Source organism: Sander vitreus, chromosome 18 (assembly GCF_031162955.1).
Source record: "Sander vitreus isolate 19-12246 chromosome 18, sanVit1, whole genome shotgun sequence".
Taxonomy (NCBI): domain Eukaryota; kingdom Metazoa; phylum Chordata; class Actinopteri; order Perciformes; family Percidae; genus Sander; species Sander vitreus.
The window spans coordinates 12,465,169-12,478,006 of record NC_135872.1 but is presented as its reverse complement, the minus strand read 5'-3'; the positions used below and the strand labels follow the sequence as shown (position 1 = coordinate 12,478,006).

The 12,838-nt window shown below is 42.2% G+C and overlaps 1 protein-coding gene across 1 annotated transcript in view; it reads right to left on the bottom strand.

The window, feature by feature from the left end:
* Positions 1 to 12,838, bottom strand: part of LOC144533110 (nesprin-1-like) — an 84,771-nt gene that overhangs the window by 47,672 nt on the left and 24,261 nt on the right. Inside the window, exons 23-36 of the mRNA XM_078274264.1 lie at positions 10,032 to 10,358; positions 9,509 to 9,661; positions 9,060 to 9,227; positions 7,897 to 8,073; positions 6,567 to 6,713; positions 6,227 to 6,352; positions 5,951 to 6,127; positions 5,528 to 5,793; positions 5,130 to 5,286; positions 4,621 to 5,019; positions 2,773 to 4,380; positions 1,775 to 2,112; positions 1,501 to 1,645; positions 994 to 1,212 (exon numbers count right to left, since the gene is read on the bottom strand). Of these exons, the coding sequence (XP_078130390.1) occupies positions 994 to 1,212; positions 1,501 to 1,645; positions 1,775 to 2,112; positions 2,773 to 4,380; positions 4,621 to 5,019; positions 5,130 to 5,286; positions 5,528 to 5,793; positions 5,951 to 6,127; positions 6,227 to 6,352; positions 6,567 to 6,713; positions 7,897 to 8,073; positions 9,060 to 9,227; positions 9,509 to 9,661; positions 10,032 to 10,358 (4,407 nt within the window). The remainder of the gene's footprint in view (positions 1 to 993; positions 1,213 to 1,500; positions 1,646 to 1,774; positions 2,113 to 2,772; positions 4,381 to 4,620; positions 5,020 to 5,129; positions 5,287 to 5,527; positions 5,794 to 5,950; positions 6,128 to 6,226; positions 6,353 to 6,566; positions 6,714 to 7,896; positions 8,074 to 9,059; positions 9,228 to 9,508; positions 9,662 to 10,031; positions 10,359 to 12,838) is intronic.

Below are 12,838 nucleotides of genomic sequence, written 5' to 3'. Positions count from 1 at the left end.
TACCACGTTGTGTTCACAGACCCTTTGTTTCTGAGGACTAGAGGACCGATTTGAAAGAATGGATTTCATGAATTATACTGTGAAAAGTCAAAGAACAGTCACATTTTAGCATAATGGTGGGCATTGAGAGCATTTAGGGCTGGGACACAGAATTCTAAAAGATCCACAAAATGATTAAAGGGATAAAAGAAGAAATTATTTCTTTTTGGATTCTGAATACTGGAAATACTGAATAATTCAACCTCTTAAGGCCTCTCTTTGAAATCCTTCAAATAAAACATCTAAGATATCTAAATATCTAAGAAACAAAAAAATTACACGTGACCCCATCTGTGACATTAATTCATTTCACAAATAATCTTTCAAAGTTTTGTCTACAGTACAGTATTCCCTTTGGCAGTCAAAGGCAGAAACAAGAGTCTAGACTAAAGGTTCTAAGGAACTAGTGCAGAGAATTACATCATGTCCAGTTGAACAAAGAAACCATAGAGAACCGGTGGACAACAGGAAACGTGCCACATACTGTATAAGGAAGTGACCAACGTTCCCTACAGTTTGACCTAATTTCCCTTTTCAGGAGCAGTGCTTTGTAGGAATTCTTGAGAGCTGAAAGCGTTCACACTTGAAATAGGTCAAAAAGCGGGAAAACGCTTCATGACACAGTGTTTTGGCAAGAGGTAAGAACTGGCCTGAAGCCTGGAGTTACATCACAGCACACCAACTGGTATTCAGTTGTTGCTGCGTTTGACCTAAATCTGTAGAAGCAAGAATAATTTTCTGGACTTGTGTGTTTGGCAACTGTAAATGTCATTTGAGTATAAACATCTTCTGTGTACTGTAGGTATGGTGATGGTTAGTTTAACACTGAACATGTGCATTATTGAAGCACACTCACCACATATACAGTATGCAGTCAAGCATGCAGAACATACACTCACACAGGGAGCAACGTACAGTTTGTACTACCAACAAATGTACAGTATCTTCTCTTACCTTGTCCGTGAAGTTCCTCCACTCCCTCGCAGTGTCCTCCAGTGCCCTCTCCTGGGCTCGAGCCACACTGCGCAGTCTAGTCCACCGTTGCCACAGTGACGACACAGAGTGGCTGGTAACAGCTTTGCTGGACTCAGAGATGATCTGCTCTAACGCTGTTGCATTCTCTTTCAAAGCATTTAGAGGCAGCTCTAGCAGGTCGACATGAGCCACCAGAGACTACAGCCAAAATATGACAACACATTAACACAAGTCATTTCATAAATGCAGTCTTTTGAAGCATGTCTACTATGGGAAACTAAAATTCTCCCCTAAAAGAAACAACTTTACAGACACACAACAAGGAAAAAATTGCACAAATACGCACACTGTTTAAATATTAACGTGCATCTGCTGCCATGACAAGAACAAATGTAATATAACTAATGTAAGTTTGACAGTTTCTATAAACATCAGATAATCTTTACTACAGTATCTCTGTTTTATGAGTAGAATAAAGTGTCCCACCTTGTATCTCTGACACTTTTCCTCTGCCTGCTGGATACTAATGGCTTTAGCTGTAGTGAACATGGCCATCTTGCCCTCTGCGTCATTCATCTGTTTAACTAGTGTCTCTTTCTCATGTTGGAAGGAGGTCCATAGAGCTGCACAACTGAGAACATTATGCAAATTACAAACTACTATTGAGTGAGATTTATTATTCAATAATGTATTATATGGACTGCACATGCCAACTGTTTATGCATATATTACGTGACTGCCCATTAACACTAATACACACCTCTGTAGCAGCTCACTGTAAGCACCCAGTTGCTGTTTGCCTTCTGTGTTTCTTAGCAGCATTGCCTCAACTTTTTCTCTCAGTTCATCCATTGCTCTTGCTTCTATAAAATCCTCCAGCAGAGGGTCCAAAGTCCTCAGCTCCTCTAAGCCAGCTGTGAAGTTCTTTTCCTGGGCTGAAATGTATTCCAGGTCCCACACACAATCTGTCTGGTTCTCAAGATCCACCCCCGAGCTGGCCCTCTGGAGGAAAGCTGCAGCAGAGTCCAGACATTTCTGCATGGACTGCAGAGATAAGTGGTGCCTCTGGACCAGGGAAAATGCTTGATCCACAGCCAGCTAGAATATGCAGAAGGTGATTTCATCTAAGTTTTTGCTTCTTTTTATATGATTTTTGTCATACAAATGAAAATAGAAATGCATCCATAAAGCATTACAACAAACATGGTCTTGTCAGCAAAAAGTACAATATGTCTGCAGATGTGTAAAAATGTTCTGTTCCAGAGCTTTACTTAACTTTTAGTTTTAACCATAGTAATATGGAATTCAAGTTTTTAAATAGGTCTACAACAAGAAAACTCTCATCAGCGAGGAATGGAGTGAAGGATATTTACATGTTTTCTCTGTAAAACGTTGCTGATTAGAAAATGCTCTGCTATGTCATTATAACTTGTACTTATTATTCAACATAATGCAATCTTTGGGATATTTAAACACATTAAATCCCCCAACAGTTATACATTAACATTAACTTAAGTACTTATTCAAACTTCATGGAATCTCTTGAACTGTCTTAAATATTTCAGCTTCCCTTAGCCTATTAATATTGATAGTATCGGCGAACAGGAAATAGAAAAAGAATGATGGATCGGATTCCTGATGAGTTCTGGATATGAACTTGGCTGAGGCAGTAATTGATCAAATTTGTATCACTTTGTAAAAATTAAGGGATAGAAAATGTCCCGATGATTATAATTTCTGAATAATATATACACATACCTGTTTTTTGCTAATTCCTTGTTGAACCTCAGCTCCCAGCTTTCCCAGCTCCTGTAGTTTATCTTCTATGTGGGCAGGAACCGTTTTTTTCCTACTACGATTCTTTTGCTTCTCTCTGCTACCTAAGGCATCTCCCATCTTATATCTACTTTTTACTTCCTCTTCTACGATCTTCAGTTTGCGCACTTCTTCATAAACCCTCTCAATTCTGACCTCTGAAAGAGTCAAAGGCTCCTCCAATTTGCCCTTGATAGTCCTCAGCCATTCCAACATTTTCTCAGTCTCTTTTGTGAAATCTTCACTCTTTGTGACCTTCGTTTCACTTTCATCAACAAAACATTTCACTTCACACCGTAAAGACTGCAATGATTCAAGCTGCAGTGTAGTTTCCTGAAAGGCAGCGGGATCAAACTTCAGACCAAGGCCTTTAGTTTGTTGGTTACATTCTTCAGCCTGAGAGCTCACACAATCCAGACGTTCAAGCAGCGAATAAAGACTTGTAATATTATCCATGGCACCTAGTTCTGTGTCTGACTTAAGTCTGTCAAGCTCCTCTTTCACAGACTTAAACTCTGAGTCCAACTTGATGGATATTCTGTTGTGTTCAACTAGTGGTTTCAAGCAATCATCTAAGTGTTGAATTTTCTGATCATTCATCCTTTTCAGTGTTTTGTGCAGACTGACTAGCTGCAGTGTCTCTTCAACTCTGTATTGCTGACCCTGACTGAGAAACCCCTCATTTTTGCCATGAAGTTCTCTCACAGCGGGGCTAATATGGAATAAACTTTCATTGATATTTCTGTATTCATTGATTAGACGAAAGACAAGTTCCTCCTCTCTAATACTGATAGTCTGCTTCTCCAGATTGTCAAACTGCTCCTGAAGCTCCTCCAGTGCATTACGAGTGATCTCAAAGAAAGTGCTGAACTCTTTTCGCTCTAAGATTATTTGTTGGACTCTGTCTTTCTTCTCTTTGGCAAGAGCTAGGATGGCATTATACTGTTGAGGCAGGGCATTCAGCCTCTCATCTAGGTAGCAATGATCAATCTCATTCAGAGTAGGGAGGATCTCCTGGCCTATTCTTTGGACAATAAGAAGCAGGTTCTCATACTCTGAAGCTTGTTCTAGTACATTCTGAAAGTTAGACAGTTGTGTTTGCAACTCTGAGCTATCGTCAATGTTGCTTAAATTGATTTCAGGGAAGGTGATGGCATCTGCTCTTCTCAACCAGTGGCAAGTCTTATCCAGGTCAACCTGGAAGTATTTCCTGGAGGTTAAGGCTTTCTCTAAGTCTGTGAGACGCTGGGTGGTCCTCTGGAGGGCAGCTTCAAACACTGCCTGCAGCTTCTCAAGTCTCGCCAGGGTTTCTGCTCTCTCTTTGTCAGTGGCATCTCTTTCTAGCTCTCGCCCTTGTACCCAGAGTGATGCCAGCTCTCTCTGGTATGCTCGTAAACCACTCTGAACGCCCCGACAAGCAGCAACCTGTTTGGCTAGGTCCTCAGGGAGAAGCGCTATATGGTCATCTATCAAAGCCCTCCTCTCCTGTTGCTGTACCCACGACAGTGCTCTCCCCAGGCCTTGAAGAAACTGTGTCCTCTCTGTGAAGGCCTAGACAGGAAGAATTAAAGATTTAACTAGTTAAAAAGTTTTACCAGCTTGAAAAAGATGTAGCATATTTTTCTGACAACACCAAGTCTAATCAGTAATAACATGAGCTCATTTTACAGTTTGTTTCTTGGACCACCTGGTTTCTTGTTTTCACCAGACTAACAGATCAGAAAAAAGTTAGGTCCTTTAGGACATAATTAAAATTCTACTTGCATCCAATACAAAAATCCAGCTGTTTACCTTACTAAGGTACTTCCTCCTTTGGGCCACCCGAGCCCCCAGAGCCTCCACCTCAGTCTGGGCTTGTTCAACAAGCTCCTGTAGGAATCTTTTCTCACTCAGCCCCAGTCTGGAAGCCACAGCCTGGGCCTCGCTCACTGCCTGGCCCAGCAGCTGCTGACGGGCCTCCAGTTCCACGCACACACTCAGGTGATCAAACAGGAAACTCTGGGCCAGATCGGGGGGTGGGCTGGTTTTCAGCACAGAGGTAAATGCAGGCCGCTGCTCCTCCACCCACTCCCGGGCATCCCTCAGTTGGGTTTCAACCCGGGCAAGATCCTCTAGAGTCTGTGCAGAGTCCTGGATCTTCTGTTGAATCAGGGTTTCAAGCTGAGTCCAGCGCTGCTCCAAATGACCAACCTAGTGAAAGGCAGAACGCCGTATAAAACTGGACCCACTACTTATATTCTACATCATCATAAGTTTCCATCGTAAGAAGCAGCTGAAGAACTACGAGAATGGAGCTCCACCTGTTGCTTGATCAGCTCCTTGTCTAGCAGGCTAAGTCGAGGCAGGATAGCTTGCCTCTGGTCTCTGAGGTCTTCTAGAGTTGCTCTCTGCTCCTCTAGGTCACTGGAGAGCTTCCTCAGAGCCTCTAGATGCTCACTTGTACTCTCTGTGTCAGCCCTAGGTACACAGAGATGGGTTGAGGAACAGTCTATACAGTAGTATAATTATAAAGATATAGTAGTTGTATTGGCTGAGATAGCAATGATTGTAACACAAAAGGAAATATGTGTGTATATATAGTAAATAATGTGTATATATAGCCTTGTCAATAAATACATATATGTTAAAATAATGTACAAGGTGTTTAAAATTCTACACAAAAATGAAACATCACAACATCCACAGAACAGCTTGATACCTGGCGAGGTAGTCCCATTCCCTTGATACTTGGTGGAAGAGTTCCTCCACAGCAACAACACTCTCCTGGTACTCCCCACTTCGCTGCATGTCCTCCCCCCGCTGAGACTCCAGTTCTTCTGCCCGCTGGCCCAGGTCCATCCAGCTTCTCCTCAGTCTCCTTATCTCCTCCAGGGCAGGAGAGACCTGTCCATCTGTCAGCCTACCAACGGCTTCATTCAAATGGTTTACCCCAGACTGTCTGTCCCTAATCTGCTGAAGAAATTCCTGTAAGAAAGATAATGGGATTTCAATTACTTTATTCGTCTAGAAGTTTGCCTAGACAATGACATATACACATTTTACAACAATACAGTGTTGTTGTAGAATAAACTTGTAAAACAAAAAAAATCATTGATCATCAGCCTACAAACCAAACACAGACCTGTGCCTTGTCCAGCTGGTTCTGTGCAATCTTGGGCTCCAGCTCTGCAGGTCTCCTGATGAGGTTCTGAAGTTGCTGCTCTGTCTCTCTCAGCTGGACCACCAGATCTGCCTTCTGCTCCTCAATGTCCCTCCAGCTGTCTGCTACCTCCTCACAAAGCAGCATCCGCTCCTCAATCTAGACACAAAAACACAATTAATCAATTACCATTAAGTATTTTGTCAAACAATATATTCAATGTTTTTTTAATTCACAGGTTTGTTAAAGGTGACTGACCTGCAGCTTGACCTGCTGGATAGCTGCTGCGGTCCCCCTGACCCTCAGCTCAGACAGGTCACATGTTGAGCACACAAGCTGGAGGTAAGTGCTGGCCTGTTCCTGGTGAGCCCGCTCCTGCTTCACCTGCCAAAAAAAGAGTGTTATTGATCCTATGGTTTTATTGACTGATCATGTTAACCCTTTAGGACAATCTGCAAAACTACATGTATTTTGCCCAAATTTTGGCCCCCATCTAAACACATCGAGCTAACTGTCCGAGTGATTGCCACATGACAGCCATGTAAATGATTACTATTAACTCAGTGTTTATAATTTCGGGGGGACCTGGCTTACTGACCTGCTGTAGCGCCTCCTCCAGGCTGAGAGGAGGATGTGGAGGAGGCTCGGGTTCCTCTGAGACAGAAGTTAACCATGTCTGACACTGCAGCAGTGTGTCTTGAAGACTCACATGTCTCTGTAATTCATGGTCAAGACTCTGATACACCTGTAAGACATGGACAGATATATTTCAGTGCTATATGTCTGGACTGAACAGTCAAACTTCCATATAGTAAAACCCTTCAGAAAATCAAGCCAAAACTAGAAACTAAAGGGAAGACAAAATGTTTCCTAAAAACAGCAAAACACGCACATGCAATAACACAAATATAAAGTGAAGCTGTAGGTAAAGACTACTAGACGACTGCATAGCTTTGAAGACAGTATAGTATGGCCAAACACTGAGAAACATTAACGGATAAACCCCGAACGAGTAGGCAGTTACAGTGTTGTATTTGACAGGTGTTGAATGTGGAGGCGTCCATGCCTTCCAGGGGAGAGCGAAACAGCAAGGTCTGATTGACAGTGTTAATATGAGAGCCCGAAACAGGGAAAGAAGGGGGGCATGTATTGGCAAACCGCCAAGTGTTTTTGGCAAAGGCTAGAAGGTTGGCATGGTGGCAAGTGGCAGGCAGGATATTAGAGCTGTGTTGTGCTGGGACACAGTTGGCAGCCATCGTAACACTGGAGGCGCAGTTGTAGAGAAGCCAGCAGTGTCGTGGTAAAGTGTGGCTGGATCACACAATGCCAGATTGGATGTGCGAGTGCTGGTGGAGGTGGTGTCTTGGGAGGTGAGCTATGATGACAGAGTAGAGGTTGCCAAAATGACAGAGTGGGCCTAGATTAGAGGGCTCGCCAGATCTACTGAATAGTGGTGTGTGACCATTTTTGGCTCAGGCATGAAAAAGTAGAGTTGACAGGGGATATGCAGAGATTAATATGGGGAGATTGAGTTAGTGATTTTGGCTGGTGGGGTCTGTCTGCGTATGGCGGCTGTTGAGCTCCACTTTGGCAGCCTTAATTGGTTGTGCCCTCTACACTGGCAGTGAAGGGCTGTCTTGAGAGATGGGTTTAAGTGTCAGAATGGGTTAGGATTAAGTGGATGCCTAGGCTGTTGGAATATTATTGCACTGATACAGAGAACGTGTGTGTCTGTCTGTGCATGTGTGGTCACGTCCATGGATGCATGTGCAAATGTTCGTGCATCCAATGCACCAATGTCTTACATTATAAATGCGTAAGAACCATTTTACTACTTTAAATACAGAACACATGTCAGCTTCCCATCCCTCCCTCGTCCTCCTCTTCTGCGTCCCCTCCCTCCTACTTTCCATCTCCTCCTCACTCACTCTCTGTGCTGTGCTACAGATGGCAGAGTAGCTGTCTCTGGTGCCTTGCTGGTGAGCCTGGACCTGCTGTCTCAGCCTGCTCTGCACACGGTCACTGCAGCCTTGTACCAGGTGGTCTCCTCGCTCCTTCAGGCCTGCCAAGCGATCTTCAAAGCCCGCTACTTCCTCCATGATGGCCTGTGGAGGACAAAGTAACAAAGTAGGATCATGTTAGAAAGAGTCTCCAGTGGAGACGTATTACAGAATGAGTCTGTCTTTGATGGATGGATGACTTTGAAAGACGAGTGAAAGAAGAAGAGAATTTGCAGAGCACAGTAGCTTTGTAATTTAGGACTCAGCCCCTTTGGTTATCTAAAAACAAAGTCTGTTATAGATCTGGACTGACACTACTGAGAGAAATTTCTTTTTTTTGCTGTAACTGAATCATCAAGATTTTTTTAATAATTTACATTATTAATCATGAATTAATACAATACAATACAGTCCAAATAAATTGATGTCCGCAAAAGCAGAAAAAAATTAAATGGGGCTTCTCATACAAGAACCAACTGAAATCAAACTTTGCTTACAAGAAATATCATTATGGATTAAACTGTTATGTTACCCAACAAACCTTTTCTACAAATGTATTGTGTCACACTTTTGTAATTCATTCTATTAAGTAATTCATTTTAGTCCATGTTGCGTACAGTCATGTAAAACTATGCTACAACTCTGGTCATCAGGTATGCACACATTAACAGCAAGTAGTTAATGGAAAAACATGATTTAAGTAAGCAGCAGACATAATCATGATGATTAATAACTTTCAACCATATTGTATTATTTAAGGTCATATAGTAATGTTGATTGAGCAAAACAAAAGCTGTTGAATCTCAAAAACGAAGTTAAATCTTCAGCAATTTTGTTACAACATGCAGTTACGGAAACATACATACCTCCTAAACAAAGGTAGGTTTTACTAGATCTAAGAAGTGTTGATTTATTACAATAACACCAACAGTTAGATAACACTTTACATCTGACAGTTCAGCAAATACCAAGTAGCTAAAGTTTCCTAGTAGGCGTACGTGAGCACTTTTTCTCTCTAATCAAGGCTCATTGCTCAAGCTCTATCATATGCTACAAACTCTGCAAACAAATCAAGAGATGTGATTGGTCACCTTGTGCCTGGACAGCTGTTGAGTGGCTGCCTCCAGGCTGCCACCCACACTGGGATCAGGAGTCACCATCCTGCTAGACATCTGGAGCAGCCAGCGCTCAACTTCCTGGAGCTCGTTGTGATAAGCTTCCTGTTCCTTCACCTGGCCTTCCAGATTCTCCACATGGGCCTGGACCACATCATTTCCGAAATGTGAACACACACACACACACACACACACACACACACACACACACACACACACACACACACACACACACACACACACACAGAGTACTGATTACAAACAGCATATGCAACAAACCATTACAACCAACTTCCTGAAACAGAGTTACATGCACTTTATCTGTGTTTGCTTCAATTCATCTGCGAAGTATCCTACATATAAAGAGCATTTCCTTTTTCCTCTCTGTATATCATTACTACTGTCGGCTGAGTACAGGTTCTCACCATGGCAGTACGACAGAGTTCGGTGTAGTCCCTTTGCATTCTGTTCATTTTGTCTCTGATGGAGGGGTAGTGGACGGAGGCTAACAGAGCATCTCCTTTCTCCACCACTGACCTGATCGATCCATCATGGGACTGAACCATCTGCAACAGAGCCTGGGGACACAGACAGACAAAATGTATCTTTAATATCGTCTACTATAGAGTAAAGACCATCCTTAGTACATGTGAATATGTTCTGTGGACTAACTATTGTTGCATTAGATCATTGCTCAATATCAAATGATTATAGGACATTGGTGGTAGTCAATGGTATAGTCAAGAAAATGGTCAGCAGTTATGGAAAGTATATTCAATTTTGGAGTTAATGGGCTAAGACATGCAAGGACACTTACGTGGTCCATAAAGCTAAAAATATTCAAGGTCTTGCTGCCATTTGGACCCACCAGTGCAAATAATACATATAATACTCGTGATTTCAATTTATATACAGTTTGATTGAGAAATGACATAGTTGCTGCTATACCTTATACTTAGCCAGCAGTGCTCTCCGTTGGTACAGTTCAGCCTTGGGCTCCACAGGGGAGCTGAGCAAAGCCCTGGTCTCCACCAGCCACTGGGCCTGAGCCTTATATCGGTCCTGGAACTCCTTCGCTAGCAGTAACGCCCGCTGTAGAAAGCTGTGCTCCTGCCTCAGCCCACCTGCGAGCTCCTCCAGCTGGGCAAGACGAGCCTCTACCTCCCCTCCTAAACTCTCAGCTCCGGCCTCATCCAAGAAGCCTGCTGCCTGCTCTGCTCGCTCCCTCAGTGATTTCAGGAAACTGTGACCATGTTGGAGCTCAGACTGGAGAGTCTGGGTGAAAGAGAGAGCAGAAATACAACTCAGCATGGCTGCTGCTATAGTTTTATCACCATTACTTTATACAAAATAACCTTTAACTGGGACACTTTACATACTGCTGAGTTAAAGAATAAATACTGCTTCACTGTTCTAGTGTACCAAAAATGTAGCATACAGTATATGCTCTAGGATAAGGGAATCATACTATCATAGTTTCCATGACTTTGAGGTTAACATTCAAACACACTATCACTGATTTATTTGTCTTTCACCTCCAGTGCTGCCCCAGTCACCCAGACCAGCCTGGCAGTGTGTTTGAAAGGCTTTGAACCCACCAGGTAAGCTGACACCTGCATGGTGAGATGTAGAGAAGACTTGGAGGTCATGTTGTGGAGAAACCACAGTGAATAATATGAAAGGAGGACCCAATTATAAGGACCCTTAACGGGCAGCAATAGCTGCGGGGGTTTCCAGGGCAACCACAACACACCACACACACACACAGACCTTCACTCGATGGGACGCCATCTAGCTTTCATCATCGGTCTATTATTGCTTAAGTAGAGAGTAGCTTCACATTGCAACAACCCCAGACCTCCAGCTACTGCAGCTGATAATATAATATAACAAGAGCTGTGTCTTTACACACACATCCATGTTTGCTGCTTACTGTAATATGGAGCTTATGGCATGTTTATCATTCCAGTCAGAATGCCGATGTCCCTGCCTTAGGCCTTAATAGGAGACACTCAATGCATCTCATTTCCATATAATTCTGTGTGGTTAACATGTGAGCTAAAACAAGGAAGTCTGCAGTAATTGCCATTTGCAGTAGATTTAGTTCCGTGTGACTCATTATCTTCACTTCATATCAAAACATCTTCTCTCATCTCCCACCTGACAATGAGTATCCTTAGCAACACTACTGGTTGTCCACATGTTGAATTAAACTTGCAAGAATTTGTTTCTGCAGAATCTGATTTGGTTCAAATTGTGTATTTTAGATCCAAGACTATTTAAGGAACCATTCAAACCTCTGAATGATCTTTATTTTTACATGAAAAAATGCTCACATTTCAATTCACTTTGAATTGTTCAAGCAAAGACAAAATAATAATTCAGTGGTTTTATATAGTTTGGTCTCACAATTTATCTTTGGATGAAATTAGCCACTGATAGAAGGCTAGAAACCTGCTTAGGCTCCTACTGAGTAGTAGTACTGATACAGTACAGTAGTAGACATTACAGTCTGGTGAACATTATATATAAGGTCCTGAACACAGTGTGCCCTTTATGATGTAAACTGTCTTGTGCCTTTAGTGTAAATGATGATTTTCTTATTCTGCCTCAGTTCTCAGGCTCCATTATCAACTGTAACACGTCTAACGTGGTGCTGAATCATGTTCATCAGTTACAGTTGATGACTAACACAAGTAAGACATTACCCAGGTGAACCTGTGAGCAGCAGTTAGCTCTGCTGTTGTTGTATCTCTGCTTTAAATGTATGGACTGCAGCAAACTGCAGCACCAAAGCGTCACGTTGTATTTCCATAGGCATAAACGGGTGAGCCAAAACTGTAAAATAATTATTTTTTGTTCAAGTGCTATTTGTAGCTATTTGTAATGCCAAATAAGAAATGTAAACATGGACCTGTTTACTTTTACCTTTTGGAGAGAAACCCTGACTGTGTGCATCATAAAGCAACAGGAAAAAAACTTTAAACATTTATGAAATACCAGTGAAATCTAAATTATGGAAGAGGAAGGTGGTGAGGGGGATTAATTAGGAGAAGGAGAAAGCTTTTTTTTTTGCATTTTGCACTCTAATATTTGTAGGAGCCAGTGATTGAAGGGTGCATTTAGAGCACTCTAGGGGAAAACTACTGTATAAAACAAAAAATATACAACTAATATCTTTTTTTTAAAGAAATAAAAAGATACACTGGATAGGGACAGAGTCAGGGAAAATGTAAAATGTGAGGATTTTAGTTATTTAAATACACAAAACTACCTAAATTGTCCAATTCAAGGGGACTAACGATGCCTTTCTTACCATGGTACAGTATATTTTCACTTTTAGAGCTCTTAATGACCATAATTTTACAGTTACAACTCAACTCAACTATGATCTAATGAAGTCGAAATCCAACTAATGGCCCTTGACACAGCTATTGACTACTGGTCTTTGTGTCAATGCATAGTCATTGCATCTCTCACTGAAAAGCCCTGTAACTCTCACTATGGGAGAGCACTTGCACATTATCTGCAGTGCTGGAAGGACACGTGGTGACAGCATGTCTTCAGTCCCTATGCAGAGACAGAGCATTGATCCCAGACAGGAATTACTGCAAAGCCCACACCAGATGATGCATTGTAAATGTCTATGTGTGTGTCTGTAACTGCGTTTCTGGATATGTGTGTGACGAAGACAAAGAGAGATGTGATGTAGTGATACATAAATAAAGGCAGTGGAAAGAATGGAGGATTCATGG